The sequence below is a fragment of the Anomaloglossus baeobatrachus genome, chromosome 5 (genome assembly GCF_048569485.1).
Source record: "Anomaloglossus baeobatrachus isolate aAnoBae1 chromosome 5, aAnoBae1.hap1, whole genome shotgun sequence".
NCBI classification, from domain to species: domain Eukaryota; kingdom Metazoa; phylum Chordata; class Amphibia; order Anura; family Aromobatidae; genus Anomaloglossus; species Anomaloglossus baeobatrachus.
Window position 1 is genome coordinate 134,300,912 of NC_134357.1, and position 16,238 is coordinate 134,317,149.

General features: G+C 46.3%; 1 protein-coding gene across 5 annotated transcripts in view; it reads left to right on the forward strand.

Moving 5' to 3' along the window:
- The window catches only part of SEC31B (SEC31 homolog B, COPII component), a 231,866-nt gene extending 215,928 nt beyond the window's left edge, over positions 1–15,938 (forward strand). For all 5 annotated transcript variants that reach the window (XM_075348917.1, XM_075348918.1, XM_075348919.1 and 2 more), the window contains 2 exons: positions 11,161–11,232; positions 14,559–15,938. In XM_075348917.1, the coding sequence (XP_075205032.1) occupies positions 11,161–11,232; positions 14,559–14,738 (252 nt within the window). In that variant the 3' untranslated portion in view covers positions 14,739–15,938. The remainder of the gene's footprint in view (positions 1–11,160; positions 11,233–14,558) is intronic.
- Positions 15,939–16,238: the final 300 nt, after the last annotated feature.

Genomic DNA, 16,238 nt, shown 5'->3' on the forward strand with positions numbered 1-16,238 from the left:
CAGAAGAGACAAGTTTAGGAATCCCTGGCAGGGATTCGGATAGTCACACAACCGCTGTGACCAGGCGTTAAGCAGCACCTGTGGGGCTGACTCCACTAGTGCCGAAGTGCACATATACATATATGCTTATTCACTATGCATTGCACTGTTTAGCTGCATTTTTGTATATACCCTCCTTGATTGTGCGGAGGACGTAACAGCATATTGTCTGTGTAAAACAGAGGTGCAGAAGCACATGTTTTCTATGCAGCCGGTACGGCATGTACGGCTATATGGCCGGCAGTGTACATAGACCCCCATTGTATACTACGGAGTCTCTGCTAATCGTCAGGACATGGGGACGGAGCCTGCAGTATTTACTGGCAGATCTTCTGAGACTATGGCTATGATACTAGAAGCCTTGCAGTCCAGACAAGTCTCTCAAATCCATGGCCACTGTTCATTCATTATCCATGGTCCCCCTCAGTGGGAACAGCTTTGAGCTCCGAGGGTGTCATGTGCTTCCCAGAGTGACGGCTCTGACACGGACGACAGTCCCAGACAGCCTGAGAGGCTCACTATGAGCGGCCCTCGACTTCATCACACTAGTCAGGGTCCCAGAAGCGGACTCTCTGTGTGATGTGGCGGAGCTAGCTGCTCAAGATCTAATCCTGAGACCGATCTCAATCTGGATACACCTGATGGTGACGCCATAGTCAATAATCTCATAGCGTCCATCAATAGAATGTTAGTTATTTCTCCCCCAGCTCCTCCGGTGGAAGAGTCAGCTACATAGCAGGAGAAATTCCATTCACGTATCCCAAGCGTAAATTAAATACTTTCCTTGGCCACCCTGACTTTACACAGGCAGTCCAGGAACACCACGCTTATCCAGTTAAGCGCTTCTCCAAACGGCTGAGGATACACGTTATCCCTACCCCCTGACGTGGGCAATGGCTGGACCCAGTGTCCCAAGGGGCATCCTCCAATCTCCAGCTTGCAGCTAGATCCATAGTTGCAGTGGAAGATGGGGCTGCACTTAAAGATGCCACTGACAGACAGAGGGATCTCTGGTCGAAATCCATCTATGAGGCTATCGGCGCGCTGTTAGCTCCAGCATTCGCAGCCGTAGAGGCACTCCAAGCTACTTCAGCTTGTCTTACACAGATGGACACGGTCACACGTACATCTGTTCCGCAAGTGTCATCCTTAACCGCTCAAATGTCTGCATTTGCGTCTTATGCGAATAATGCTGTCCTAGACTCTACGACCCGTACGGCAGTGGCGTCCGCTAACTCCGTGGTTTTTACGCAGGGCCTGGGTGTTAACTGAATGGAAGGCAGATTCTGCTTCCAAAAAAGGGCTTAACCAGTTTGCCTTGTTCTGCTGACCGACTGTTTAGTGTGCGTGAGATGTAATCATTAAACAGTTCAAGAGTAAGGATTCTTCCTTGCCTCAGCCCAGACAAAACAAATCCCAACATACCAAGGGACAGTCGGGGTTTTCGGTCTTTTCAAGGCTCGGGCAGGTCCCATTTCTCCTCGTCCAAAGAGGACTCAAAAGGATCAGAGGAGCTCAGTTTCTTGGCGGGCTCAGTCACGCCCAAAAAAGACAGCCTGAAAACCCGCTTCCAAGAGGCTTCCTCATGACTTGCGGCCTCCTCTCTCCGCATCCTCGGTCGGTAGCAGGCTCTCCCGCCTTGGCGACATTTAGCTGTCACAGGTCAAAGACCGTTGGGTGAGAGACATTCTGTCTCACGGGTACAGGATAGAGTTCAGTTCTCGTCCTCCAACTCAATTCTTCAGAACTTCTCCACCTCCCGACCGAGCCGATGCTCTTCTGCAGGCGGTGGGCACTCTAAAGGCACAACGAGTGGTGACCCCCGTTCCTCTTCAGGAACAAGGTCACGGTTTTTACTCCGAATTATTTGCGGTGCCAAGAAAGGACGAGTATTTTCGTCCCGTTCTGGATCTAACACGGCTCAACCAGCTCGTGAACACCAGGCGGTTCCGGATGTAATCCCCCCGCTCCGTCATCGCCTCAATGTTTCAAGGAAATTTCCTAACATCGATACACGTCAAGGATGCTTATCCCCACGTGCCGATTGATCCAGAGCTCCGGCGTTTCTACGCTTTGTTATAGGACGCGAACACCTTCAGTTCGTAACTCTGCCTTCCGGCTGGCGATAGCCCCACGGGTCTTCGCTAAGGTCATGGCAGCAGTAGTACCAGTCCTGCAATCCCAAGGTCACTCTGTGATCCCGTATTTGGGAGATCTACTTGTCAAGGCACCCTCTTAAGGAACATGCCAACACAGCCGAACGTTGCGCTGGAGACTCTCCAGAGTTCGGGTGGATCATCAACTTTTCAAAGTCAGATCCGACCCCGGGCCAATCACTAACATATCTAGGCATGGAGTTTCATACTCTCTCAGCGATAGTGAAGCTTCCGCTAGACAAACAGCGTTCACTACAGACAAGGCTGCAATCTCTCCTTAGGATCAGTCGCACACATTGAGACGCCGCATGCACTTCTCACGTAAGATGGTAGCAATGGCGGCAGTCCCTTTCGAGCAGTTTCATCTGCGTCCACTACAATGGGACATTCTCCGCCAATGAGACGGGAGGTCGACGCCCATCGACAGAGACGTCTCCCTTTCTCAGGCGGCCAAAGAATCTCTACGGTGGTGGCTTCTTCCCACCTCAGGGTCAGAAAAAAGGTCCTTACTACCCCCATCCTGGGCGGTAGTTACGACAGGCACGAGTCTATCAGAGTGGAGAGCAGTTTTTCTCTACCACAGGGCTCAAGGTACGTGGATTCAGCAAGAGTCCACCCTTCAGATCAATGTTCTGGAAATCAGAGCAGTGTATCTTGTCCTACAAGCCTTCCAGCAGTGGCTGAAAAGCAAGCACATCCGAATTCAGTCGGATATCTCCACAGCGGTGGCATACATCAACCACCACGGAAGAACACGCAGCCGGCAAGCCTTCCAGGAAGCCGGCGGATTCTGACGTGGGTGGAAGACACGGCATCCACCATATCCGCAGTTCACATCCCAGGCGTGGTAAACTAGGAAGCAGACTTCCTCAGTCGCCAGGGTATGGACGCAGGGGAATGATTTCTTCACCCGGACGGGTTTCAGGAGATCTGTCGCCGCTGCGGGATGCCGGACGTCGACATAATGGCGTCACGGCACAACAACATTGTCCCGGCTTCATAGCACAGTCTCACGATCATCGAGCTCTGGCGGCGGACGCCTCAGTTCAACATTGGTCGCAGTCCCGGCTACCTTATGTGTCCCACCTCTGGCATTGTTGCCCAGAGTGCTGCGCAAGATCAAGTCCGACTGTCGCCGCGCCATCCTCGTCGCTCCAGATTGGCCGAGGAGGTCGGGGTTCCCGGATCTGTGGTACCTCACGGTAGGCCAACCGTGGGCACTACCAGACCGACCAGACTTGCTGTTTCAAGGGCCCTTTTTTCCATCTGAACTCTGCGGCCCTGAACATGACGGTGTAGCCATTGAGTCCTGGATCCTAGCGTCTTCAGGATTATCTCAGGAGTGGTTGTCACCATGACGCAGGCCAAGAAGCCAACGTCCGCCAAGATCTACCACAGCTCGTGGAAGATATTCTTATCTTGGTGCTCTGCTCAAGGAGTTTCTCCCTGGCCATTTGCATCGCCTATTTTTCCTTCCTTCCTACAATCTCGGTTGGAAAATGGTTGGTCGCTCAGCTCCCTTAAAGGACAAGTGTCAGCGCTATCTGTATTTTTTCAGAAACGCCTAGCCGACTTCCGCAGGTACGCACGTTCCTGCAGGGAGTTTGTCTTCTCATCACTCCGTACAAGCGGCCGTTAGAGCTCTGGAGTCTGAACAAGGTTCTAATGACTCTCTTGAAGCCGCCTTTCGAGCCTTTGAAAGTTGTTTCCCTTTTCCGTCTTTCACAGAAAGTGGCCTTTCTAGTAGCGGTCACGTCTCTTCAGAGAGTGTCCGAGCTAGCAGCGCTGTCATGCAAATCTCCATTCCTGGTCTTCACCAGGACAAGGGGGTTCGGCGTCCGATTCCGGACTTTCTCCCTAAGGTGGTATCCCACTTTCATCTCAATCAAGATATCACCTTACCTTCTTTGTGTCCTCATCCAGTCCATCAATTTGAAAAGGATTTGCATCTGTTGGATCTGGTGAGAGCACTCAGGATCTACATTCCCGCACGGCGCTCCTGTGCCGCCCGGATGGACCCTTTGTCCTTGTCGCTGGTCAGCGTAAAGGGTCGCAAGCTTCCAAATCCACCCTGACTCGGTGGATCAAGGAACCAATTCTTGAAACCTACCGTTCTGCTAGGCTCCCGGTTCCCTCAGGGCTGAATGCCCATTCTACCAGAGCCGTGGGTGCGTCCTGGGCATTACGGCACCAGGCTACGGCTCAGCAGGTGTGCCAGGCACCTACCTGGTCGAGTCTGCACACTTTTACCAAGCATTATCAGGTGCATACCTACGCTTCGGCAGACGCCAGCCTAGGTAGACAAGTCCTTCAGGCGGCGGTTGCCCACCTGTACGAAAGGGCTGTTTGACGGCCCTACCACGAGGTATTCTTTTACCCACCCAGGGACTGCTTTTGGACGTCCCAATTGTCTGGGTCTCCCAATGGAGCGACAAAGAAGAAGGGAATTTTGTTTACTTACCGTAAATTCCTTTTCTTCTAGCTCCAATTGGGAGACCCAGCACCCGCCCTGTTTTCTTAGGGTTTTTTTCGGTACACATGTTGTTCATGTGAATGGTTGCAGTTCTCCGATGTTTCTTCGGATTGAATTGGTCTTTAAACCAGTTATTGGCTTTCCTCCTTCTTGCTTTTGCACTAAACTGGTGAGCCAGTGATCCCACTGGGGGTGTATAGCCAGAAGGGGAGGGGCCTTACACTTTTGAGTGTAATACTTTGTGTGGCCTCCGGAGGCAGTAGCTATACACCCAATTGTCTGGGTCTCCCAATTGGAGCTAGAAGAAAAGGAATTTACGGTAAGTAAACAAAATTCCCTTCTTCCTCTAGGTGCACTTGTACACCGTTTCTGTAGCTAATCATTAGGGACGTCATTGCAGAGATCTTACTATCCACAAATCTTCTGTAGATGTAGACTTGTGCAAATCCTTCCGTCTTTTCATGTAATTCCAGGCAGGCTCTATTTCAGGAGGACATATCATCACTCCCATGACTCCTTGTTCTTGTATACACTCAATAACTCCTAATGATATTTAGGGGCGTTGTCCTTCAATATAAATTTGGAACCGCTTCTTCCCAGATGCTATTACATGATGGATGTGTCTGTATTTCTCAGCATTGAGGACATTATGACATAATGAGCAATGTTGAGGACCTCAGACAGTGGTCCACCAAAGAAAATCAGTGCAGAGGCTGAAATTTCCATTATTTTGCTTACTTCAATTCAAAATCAGAAGATGTCTAGCAGTGTCATCAGCTCAGGATTGGCCGCAATTAGTGGCACGGAGCTATACTCATCTACTATTTGAATAAATCTGGCCTAAAGTAGTCTTCATGGAAGAATTGCGGTTGAAATCCATATGCCTGACATACAAACAAGGTCAAGTGACAAGACATAGGAACTTGGATACGGAGAAATGTCAGCAGCTGCTGTAGACTGATGTGTCAAAATCTGACTACCGTATTTTTAGAACCATAAGACGCACTTTTTTCCCCCCAAATGTTGGGGGAAAGTGGGGGGTGCGTCTAATGGTCTGAATGTAGGGCATGGCTGCGGGGAATGAGGGTGCTGCGGTGGAGCGGGTCATCGGGGGCACGAGAAGGCAGCAGCGCCTGCCGTGACCACGTGGGCCCGCTCATTACATATGCACGCCCATCGTCCCGCCCATCTCTCAGTGCTGAAGCCGGGGCTGATAGGTGGGCGGGATGATGGGCGGGGACGCGTGCATAGTAAACAGCCGGCCGTGATCACCCCTGGCAACTGCAGCCTGGAGTGATCATGTGCGGCTATATTCACTGCCCCCCGCGCATCATCATCAGCGCGGGGTGCAGTGAATCAATGTACTCACCGTTCCCCCTGCAGCATCGTGATGTCCTCCCATCTGCCTGCCGTGCTGTGTGGACTGGAGACTAGCGGTGCTCACAGTGATGACGTCATCGCTGAGCGCACTGTCTTCACAGCCGCGTCGGCAGACTGGAGGTCAATACATCGCAGTGCTGCAGGGAACGTGGCCGGCTCAACACAGCACTGCCGGCACAGACAGGAGGAGGAGTGATGCTGCATGTAACGAGGAAAGGTGAGTGTAAACGTTTATTTTTTTTGTGTGTGCCGCAGGATGGGGGTATATGAGCAGGATGATGGCATATAGCAGGATGATGGGGGTATATGAGCAGGATGGGGCCATATTCCAGGATGATGGGAGTATATGAACAGGATGATGGCATATAGCAGGATGATGGCATATAGCAGGATGATGGGGGTATATGAGCAGATGATGGGGGTATATGAGCAGGATGATGGGGCCATATACCAGGATGATGGGAGTATATGAATAGGATGATGGCATATAGCAGGATGATGGGGGTATATGAGCAGGATGATGGGGGTATATGAGCAGGATGATGGGGGTATATGAGCAGGATGATGGCGTCTATAGCAGGATGGGAGCACATACCAGGATGCAGTATATAGCAAGATGGGGCTATACCAGGATGAGGGACATAAATATATACACAAGGCAGGAGGATCATTACCAGGATGGGGTACCTTAGTAGAGAATTTGGGGATATTACCCCCATAACAGTGTCAGCAGCAGATCCTCGCCCCATAACAGTGTGTCATGACCACATTTTTTGCTTAAAATTTTATTTTCCTATTTTCCTTCTCTAAAACCAGGGTGCGTCTTATGGTCTGGTGCGTCTTATAGTCCGAAAAATACGGTATATATTGTCATAATGGACGGTAGTTGTTTCACTCAGAGCGGGAGAGCTGTACAATATTAAGGGTCTGCAGGAACAGCAATTTTGGGAGTGCATTTCAAGAAATGGAGTTGATCAAGATTAATGATGTCCTCAATGCTGAGAAATACAGTCCTGGAAGTGATGATAGGGCCCTCACAGAGCTTTGATCTCAACATGATAGTCTCTCTGGGATTATATGAAGAGACAGAAGCATTTGCACAAGCCTACATCTACAGAAGATCTGTGGTTAATTCTTCAAGATGTTTGGATCAACCTCCCTGCAAAGTTCCTTCAAAAACTGTTTGCAAGTGTATCTGGAAGAATTGACGCTGTTGTAAAGGCACAGCGTGGTCATACCTAATATTAATTTGATTTAAATTTCTCTCTTGTTCATTCGCTTTTTATTTTGTTCTGATATAAAACTATTACCACTTCTATTTTTTAAATAACAGCATATTTTTTTCCGCAAGCTACACAGTACAATATATATAGTATTACTTCATTACTCTACATTCTTCTCACAACAGGGTAATTTGCCTGAATCGACATGGTCAATCTAGTGAGTTGCATAACAAGATTAGTAAGAGCTCTTCCTTGGTAATAAGAGCCGTGGATTGTAGCCGTGCTCTATTGGGCACAGACTGATTGTTGGGCCGTTGTAAAAGAATGTTTTTACTTAAAGAAATGTGAAATGGAATGAGTAGAAGAGAGGAGCCATTAGGCTGGCTGATCTACAGCGCTGCCTGAGGGGAGGCAGTCTAGGGGAAGCAGCAGGAAGGATGGGGCTCAGCAGGATGAATAATTCTTTCCCAGCACGGAAAATTGCTTGTATGCGATTCTAAATGGATGTGGAGACAAAAGACAGCAGTGAATACATATATTGAGTTGCTTCTCTATGGGCCTCTATGTAGAGTATAAAGATAGGATATTGGATGCAGCCCTCCCATTCACATACATATGTGTCATGGAGGAGGGTTGGGAAAATCATGAATCTATCTCTTTATTTTTATTACATTCTCTATTTTATACAAATCAGCTTCCGTATTCTTAAGCACCCATCCACCTTTTCCAGTTTACTGTCATCCTCGCAGAATGAAATCACATCGTCGATATATGTGTCGACATCAAAGACCCAGTAAAAATAAGTACATCAGTACGAAACAAATACACCAACTAATCAGCCCACTAAAGTTGCAAACGGGGCTATAAAGAAACAACTTTCTTATGGTACTTTCACACAAGTCCATAAACTTCAGTCCGATGGGGATCTCCGTGCATGGACGGGCCTCTACTCTCCCAACCGGATTGTGAAAGTTTCATATATTTCTATGCAGCTGTCAAAAGCGGTCCAGCATATACCACAAAAGTGGAGTAGAATTCATCTGATAGACGCACCAAATTCTTTAAAGCAGGGTTTTCTATGTAATCTGAAGCTTGCAGGCTGTAGGGGTTAACATTCAGATTACAGCCCTGCATGTCTTTTCTCAGTGGGGTTCCTACGTTTGTTTCCTTGCTTTATCATAAGGCACTGCGTGCAGTTTTTATTACGTGCAGTTTTTCTTCTTTTTTTTTCTCGCAGATTTTAATCAATATGCAAGTCTGAGAATCCTGAAGTGCTGTGCCCACATTGCAGATTTTGTCTGTGCAGATTTTGGTGCAGAAAAAAATCTGCACCAAAGAATGAACATGTTAATTGTTTTTGCGTTTTCCCATCTTAATGCATTGAAAAAGCGTGAGAACGCAATAAAAAAAAACGCCTTTTTCCTGCCAAGGCATGCAGTTTTGGTTGCAGACAATCTGCACACAAATCTACAAAGTGGGCACATGCCCTTAGTCTGACTGAGGAGGATGTGAGCTAGAGTCCGACTCCACCTCCTTCTGGGATTAGCAGCTTCTCTCTATGCAAATGTATACTGAAAGCCTGGTATGTGCAGGGGTAGCTTGTTAAAGGGAACCTGTCAGGTGCAATATGCACCCAGAACCACGAGCAGCCCTGGATGCATATTAGTAATTCCTGCCTACTAGCATAGATAAGGAGATCTTTACAAAAAGTATTTCTAAATATCTTTTATTTTATGCTAATGAGCACAAGGACTAGTCCCAACGGCATTATATCCCCCAACTAGCCACCCTCTTAGCATTTTAGTATGCTCACAGGGGTGTAATAACATGCTATTCAATGCAGCGTCACCAGCGGTGCCGCACGTATCTGTGTTCGCTGTGACTGCGCTTCTAAATGCCGGACACTTCCAGTCATGCATACTAGACTTCTCTGAAGCCAAGATGCATACACTCGACTTCATACTCGCATGACTGAAAGTGCCCGGCATTCAGAGGCTTGGTCACAGCAAACACAGGTAAGCGTGGCACCGCTGGTGATGCTGCATTGAGTAGCATGTTAGTACACCCCTGTGGGAGTACTAACATGCGAAGAGGGCGGCTAGTCAGGGAATATAACGCCCTTGGGACTAGTCGCTGGCCTCATTGCTCAGCTACATGCAAAACATTATAGAAAAAAACAAAAAGCCAGCACTAAATGTGCACTTCAGCACTAAAAATTCCAAACTTTACTTATTATAAAAGTTTTGAGAGTTTTGGCAAAAAATTGCAATTTCTTGAGCTGCCTCGCCACGTCACAGCAAATCTCATTTGAGGCAGTCCTACACTAAAATATTTTTATAAAATGTGCCATACGGCCTCACATATGAATAGTAGAACTGCTCAGCTACATGCAAAACATTATATTAGAACCGCTGCACCCAGTAAACTAAGTGATACATACCGTATTTTTTGGACTATAAGATCATAAAATGCACCCTGGTTTTTGAGGAGGAAAATAAAATTTTAAGCAAAAAATGTGGTCATGACACACTGTTATGGGGCAAGGATCTGTTGCTGACACTGTTATGGGGGTAATGTTCCCAAATTCTCTACTAAGGTACCCCATCCTGGTAATGATCCTCCTGCCTTGTATATGATCCCCATCCTTGTATATACTGTATATGTCCCTCATTCTGGTATGTGCCCACATCCTGATAAATACCCCCATCCTGCTATATAACCCCATCCTTATATATCCCCATCCTGCTATATACCCCCATCATGGTGTATGCCCTGTATCCTGTGGCACAGAAAAAAATAAACGTTTATACTCACCTTTCCTCCCTCCAGCAGCATCACTCGTCTTCCTGTCTGTGTCAAAAGCAGCGCCGCTGACCTGTGTGCAGCTGTTCACCATTCCCTGCAGCATCACGATGTCCTCCTGGAGATTGGTGAGCACAGGGATGACGTCATCCCTGTGCTCACCGCTCTCTACAAACATCAGCTGGCTGGCAGACAGGAGGACATCGCGATGCTGCAGGGACTGGTGAGTATACCGTACTTATTCACTGTTCCCTGCGCTGATGATACGCGGGGGGCAGTGAATTTAGCCACACATGATCACTCCAGACTATAGTTGCCAGGGGTGATCACGCGGGCCGGCTCTTTACTATGCGCGCACCCCCCGCCCATTATCCTGCCCACCTGTCAGTGCCGGCTTCAGGGCTGAGAGATGATGGCGGGAGGATGCATGCATATGAAATGAGCGGGCCCACGTGGTCACGGCAGGGGCTACTACAGCCTGCGCATGCCGCCGATGACCCGCTCCACCGCAGAACCCTAATTCCCCGCAGCCCTACATTCAAACTATAATACGCACCTCCCACTTTCCCCCAACATTTGGGGGAAAAAAAAAGTGCATCTTATAGTCCGAAAAATACAGTACTAGGGTTCAGGATGTCTTTGCCAACATCATGCTGCTGCTCTTAGATGACGTAACAACCTGCTGACAGATTCCCTTTTGAGAGGTGCATCTAACCCCAGCTCAGTCTTCATTTAGACTGGAATGTGAACCACCAATCTTGATGAATTGGGACCTAAGGCTCCTCCTAATAATTAATAATATAATAATGGGATTTATCAAAATTGTTTATTTTTCAAACTTGGCACCAACCTGAATAAAGGTCTGCTTTTCTAGTGCAGGTTCTCTATGTGCTAATGATATTGCACATTTAGAATTTCTGCTTCTGCTTTCATCTGGAATTCCATGTGTCGTCTGCAGATAATGAACGGACCATCCAAAAATGTTTTGTAAATAAAATATAAACACAAAGCAAAACAAATCAATTTGCTTTGATATTTTGGGTTAAAATAAAATGTAATTTATTTCTTGTATGTGTTGTGTCTCCAGAAAACTAAAAGGAAGCTTGAGGATGCATTGCAGAGGTTGGAGTGCCTGTATGAGAAGCTGAGAGAGAATACAGTGAGTATATGTTCCTGACGCTCAGACTGCACATTGATGAACCATTTAGCCTTTCACATCAATGAAATTGTCTGAAGTACTGTAAAAAAAAAAAGTTAAATACTTTTATTTTATTCTCATTGGTTACCATAATCCCTGGATCACTGCTTTGTGCTTTGAAGTGTATGATCCCATAAACCATTGTTCCCTCTAATCTTTGAAATAGAACAGACTGTATCCTAGAACGGTGTAATGAGAATAACTTCTGAATTATGGTATTCATTCCAATGTGATACGTAGTCACATCAAGGTCACTCTCCATAGCAGCTCTCCACTCCAGCTACGGGCTCGTACAGACGACCACATTTCCAGTTCGAGTGCTATCCGTCAGAAAATCTGATCAGACCAATGTTATTCAATGATGCAGGCACTTGTCCGATTCCCAACATGCAAGATTTGCCTCCCATAATGGGATAGCACTTGGCGATTCAAGTCAACCGAGTCTGTGAAACAGTCAGTCCGCACTTGGATGACATCTGTGAGTTGTCCGATTTTTACGGACAGACATAATGGAGAAACTTGTTATTATTATTATTCTCCATGTTCAAGAAAAAATGGACCCAACACTGATCAATGAAACTCTAATGAGTGTAATTAGTATAATCGGACCATTTTCTCAGATGGACAAAATATGGTAGTGTGAAACCAGCCTCGCAGAAAAAAATGGAAACGCCTATCCCCCCAATATAATGTGCATAGGGCTTAAAGGGAACCTGTCAGGTCCAATATGCAACCAGTACCACGAGCAGTTCTGTGTGCATATTGCTAATCCCTGCCGATCTGTCCCTGTATCTGGTAGCATAGATAAAGAGATCTTTAGAAAAATTATTTCTAAAGATCTTTTATTGTATGCTAATGAGCAAGGGGACTAGTCCCCTTGAAGTTAGTTCCCCTGGCTAGTCGGCTCCATTAGCATGTTAGTACGCCCCTGTGGATGTGCTAACATACTAATGAATGTGCAGCGTTAGAGGATGATCTCACTCACTTTTCCGCTGCCATCGCTGCTCGACGCTGGATTTCGGCTCAGTGCACATGACCCCGGGGTTTCGGTCGTGCACAATGAAGCCGGGTGTACGCCTCCTGGCTTCACACTCATGTAGTGCGCATAAACGGAAGTCCGAGATCATGTGCACTGAGCTGAAGTCCAGGAGTCAGACGTGATGGCAGCGTACAAACATGCTAATGGAGCCTACTAGCCAGGGGAACAAACACCCAGGGGACTAGTCTTCTCTCTCATTAGCAAACAATATAAGATCTTTAGAAATACTTTTTCTAAAGATCTCTTTATCTATGCTAGTGTATACAGGGACGGTTAGGCAGGGATTAGCAATATGCACCCAAAACTGGTCGTGGTTATGGGTGCATATTGAACCTGATCGGTTCCTTTTAATAATGTGTGTGACAACCACTTTACTTTAGGAAGTCCTTGCTGTAATCATGATGATTGAGGCAATGCAATCTCTCATAGGTCTAAGAATAATAAAATATAGGAAATAATGTGCTTTGCATTGCAACAATCGACGAATGTGCTAAAGGACCACTTAATAAGGGCTCTCTCAGACGTCCATGCATAGAGCAGAATGCACGGACTGGCTGCAGCTCTCCCAACTAGAGTGTGACTGCCTCATAGAAATATATGAAGCTGTCATGCTCGGCACAGGACACCCGCGGTCAGTCTATTGCGTTGCGGTCTGTGCATGGACTGGCTGCCGGTCACCTATGCCGAGCATGATGGCCTCATAGAAATACATGAAGGTGTCACACGCTGGTCGGGAGAGCCGTGGCCATTCAATGCATCCTGATCCGTGCACGGACGTCTGAAAGAGCCCTAATACAGGACTAAGACGACATAGTTGCTCATGAATGTCCACCGCACTTCTTTCTGTGACCTCTTGATAATATAAGGCTATTCCCATAAGTAAGTGCAATGTGCTGGAGTGCACAATGTTTGTTACTTGCTGATTGCTGCTGCTACGGAACGGTCTGTAGCTTTAAAGAAGCAGCCCAGATAATCAAAATGAATGTAAGTACCCTATGTATAAAACTATTATACCATTGATTGTTTGTTAGACTTTTATACATGGCGTACTTACAACCATGCAGTTCAGCCTCCTCTTTGATTCGGTATAACAAAGACAAAATAATCAGCCTTGCTCCTAAAACAGTGACTGTTAAGCGGGCTTTACACGCAACGACATCGCTAACAAGATGTCGTTGGGGTCACGGAATTCGTGACGCACATCCGGCCTCGTTAGGGACGTCGTTGCGTGTGAAACACAGGAACGACCTGTTAACGATCAAAATTACTTACCAAATCGTTGATCGTTGTCCAGTCGTTCCTATTCCGATTATCGTTGCTGCTGCAGGATGCAGATGGTTCGTCGTTCCTGCGGCAGCACACATCGCTATGTGTGACACCGCAGGAACGAGGAACATCACCGTACCTGCTGCCGCCCGCAATGAGGAAGGAAGCAGGTGGGCGGGATGTTCCAGTTCCGGCTCAGACCCTCAGCTTCTTTTGGGCGGCCGCTTAGTGACGTCGCTGTGACGCCAAACGAACCGCCCCCTTAGAAAGGAGGCAGCTCGCCGGCCACAGCGACGTCGCTAGGCAGGTAAGTCCGTGTGACTGTTCCCAGCGATGTTGTGCGCCACGGGCAGTGATTTGCCCGTGACGCACAACTGACGAGGGCGGGTACTTGGTGTGTAAAGACCGCTTTATCCTTAAGTTCAAGACATCACACAGGTGTTTCCAAACCAGTAACTGTAGAAATTCTAGTAAATGCTCAAAACAGAAAAAATTAAGTTACTTTTTTTTTTCTATATTGTGCAAAGCATTAGCACAGTGAGTAATAATGCAGAGAAGCACTGCATATTTGACTTTATCATATAGAACAAATGAGTCCGCTGCCTGGCAAGTGCTGCTGTGTATTGGAGAGTCTGCTGAGATAGCTGTTAGGTGAACGATCGGCCAAAGCATCATTTGGATGACAGCCATCTATGTGTATGGCCACCTTTATGCTGCAGCCGCACAGAGAAACAGGTTGTGACCAGCGAGACACACAAGATAACTGGCAGCCAATTGGTTGACGACATTTTTCTCCAACTAATCGAAAAGTTCATATTCCATCGTTTGAACATTACTTAATTATTGGATTTCGAAAGCAAAGAAATGAGCTGTAAAATATACTATCGTTATTTTTATTTTATTTACTTGTAATATAAATGATTTATTTTGACAGTTTATGATTTGTGCACTAAATAGCCATCCTATATTTTCTTCTCTTTAGCTATCTGCGCATATTCTGGCTGGCCTACATGACATTGCCTGTTGTATGGAGAGTCGCAATTACCAGCAAGGTCTTGCTGTACACACACACGTGGTCAGCGGAAGCAACTTCAGTGAAGTCTCCGGGTTCATGCCAATTTTAAAGGTCCTTATGACGATTGCCAGCAAGTTGGGGGTCTAGCACTAAAAGGTGATGAGGACGTTACAGCTGTTCACTTGGGAACTGGCAACCTAAAGCCTTTTTATATTGTAAAATGGGTAATCACTTTGCACCATACTGGTGCAGATTTATCAGCCATCAGATACTTTCTAATCTACAAACAGTCCATGCGAAAGCAATGCAATGGATTTCTCCCTATAGATTGCGGAGTAGATCTAGTGGGAGCAATCTCGATGTTTGTGCAGAATTAAAGGTAAAAATAAGTGCTTGGTTTATTTTTGGTCCTGAATGAAACAAAAAAAAAAATTAAAAGTACTATATCATGATACAAAATGGTGTCACTAACTCAAGACGGCTCCAGTTTATACAAGGAATGGTTTACGTTCAGGACAGAATGCCTAGAAATGAAAGCGGCGTAGAAAAGACTTTAACTGTGCAGAGGACACACCTCCGCCTCCAAAGACAGTCTGGTATAACTGTACCTTCTAAAGGAAATCTGTCACCAGTTTCTGAAGGCAGCAGAAAGAGGTATTTTCTGTAAAATCACGGATTAGCAGACGTGGCCCAAACGCTGGCATCCTCTCAATGATGTGTACGTAGAGTAGAGGCCAACGATATTTTGAGCTGCGTGGCGATTCACCACTGATTGACGGTTTTGTCCCTCTGCACTGTTCAGCAACAAAGCCTTCAGTTTGCTACGGGAGGGTAGGAGCTAGTCCTTCAATCATGAAAATTTGTGATTTTTCTGAAAAGTATTATATGAAAAAATAACCGGCCCAGTGATGAAATCTGGGTGTCAGTCACTACTTTATAATGTCATTAAAACCTGGTGACACAGTCCCTTTAATTCTTTGTTACAGGCCTTTGTAGTCATTGGCTTTCTGGTTATTATTCATGAATATCTGCTTATTGCCGTCTTCTCTCGTGGTGCATATGCAGCAGGGCTTCTGTTTGGTTTGATTCTATTATTATTGATTAATGCTGGTTGTAATAGACATTCTGGATTATCAGAAGTTCCCTGGTCCCGGATTATGAATTAAAGGAATTGTACTATTCTCTATAATGCAGGAATTCCAACCAGCAGTGTGGACAATGTAAGCCTCATTCTTGCTGTAATATAAGGAAACACTCAGGTCGCTACTGCAGTGTCTATCATTTTAAGTTATTGCGTTATTTAAAATCTGTTTATAAAAGCACAAATATACTGAATAAACCATCTGACATGACTCTTCTTAATTGGAACATGGGGTTGCAATGGATCGATCAACAGAAAACTGTCAGCTCTACTTAATGGGTTTTTTTTTCTTAGGAAATGGCCCATAAAATAACCATTCTGGAGCCGCCTCTTATATTTCTGCATCTTGCTGTTCTTTTATTGCTACTAGACATTTATGAATAAATTGTTTATTGCTATCTATCAAAGCTGTAATCATTGCTGACATTGTAGGGACACTAGGGGGGGTTATGGCCCCTAGTTACCAATTTATTAGTACATTTCAAGGAGTAATGGGGAAATGGCAC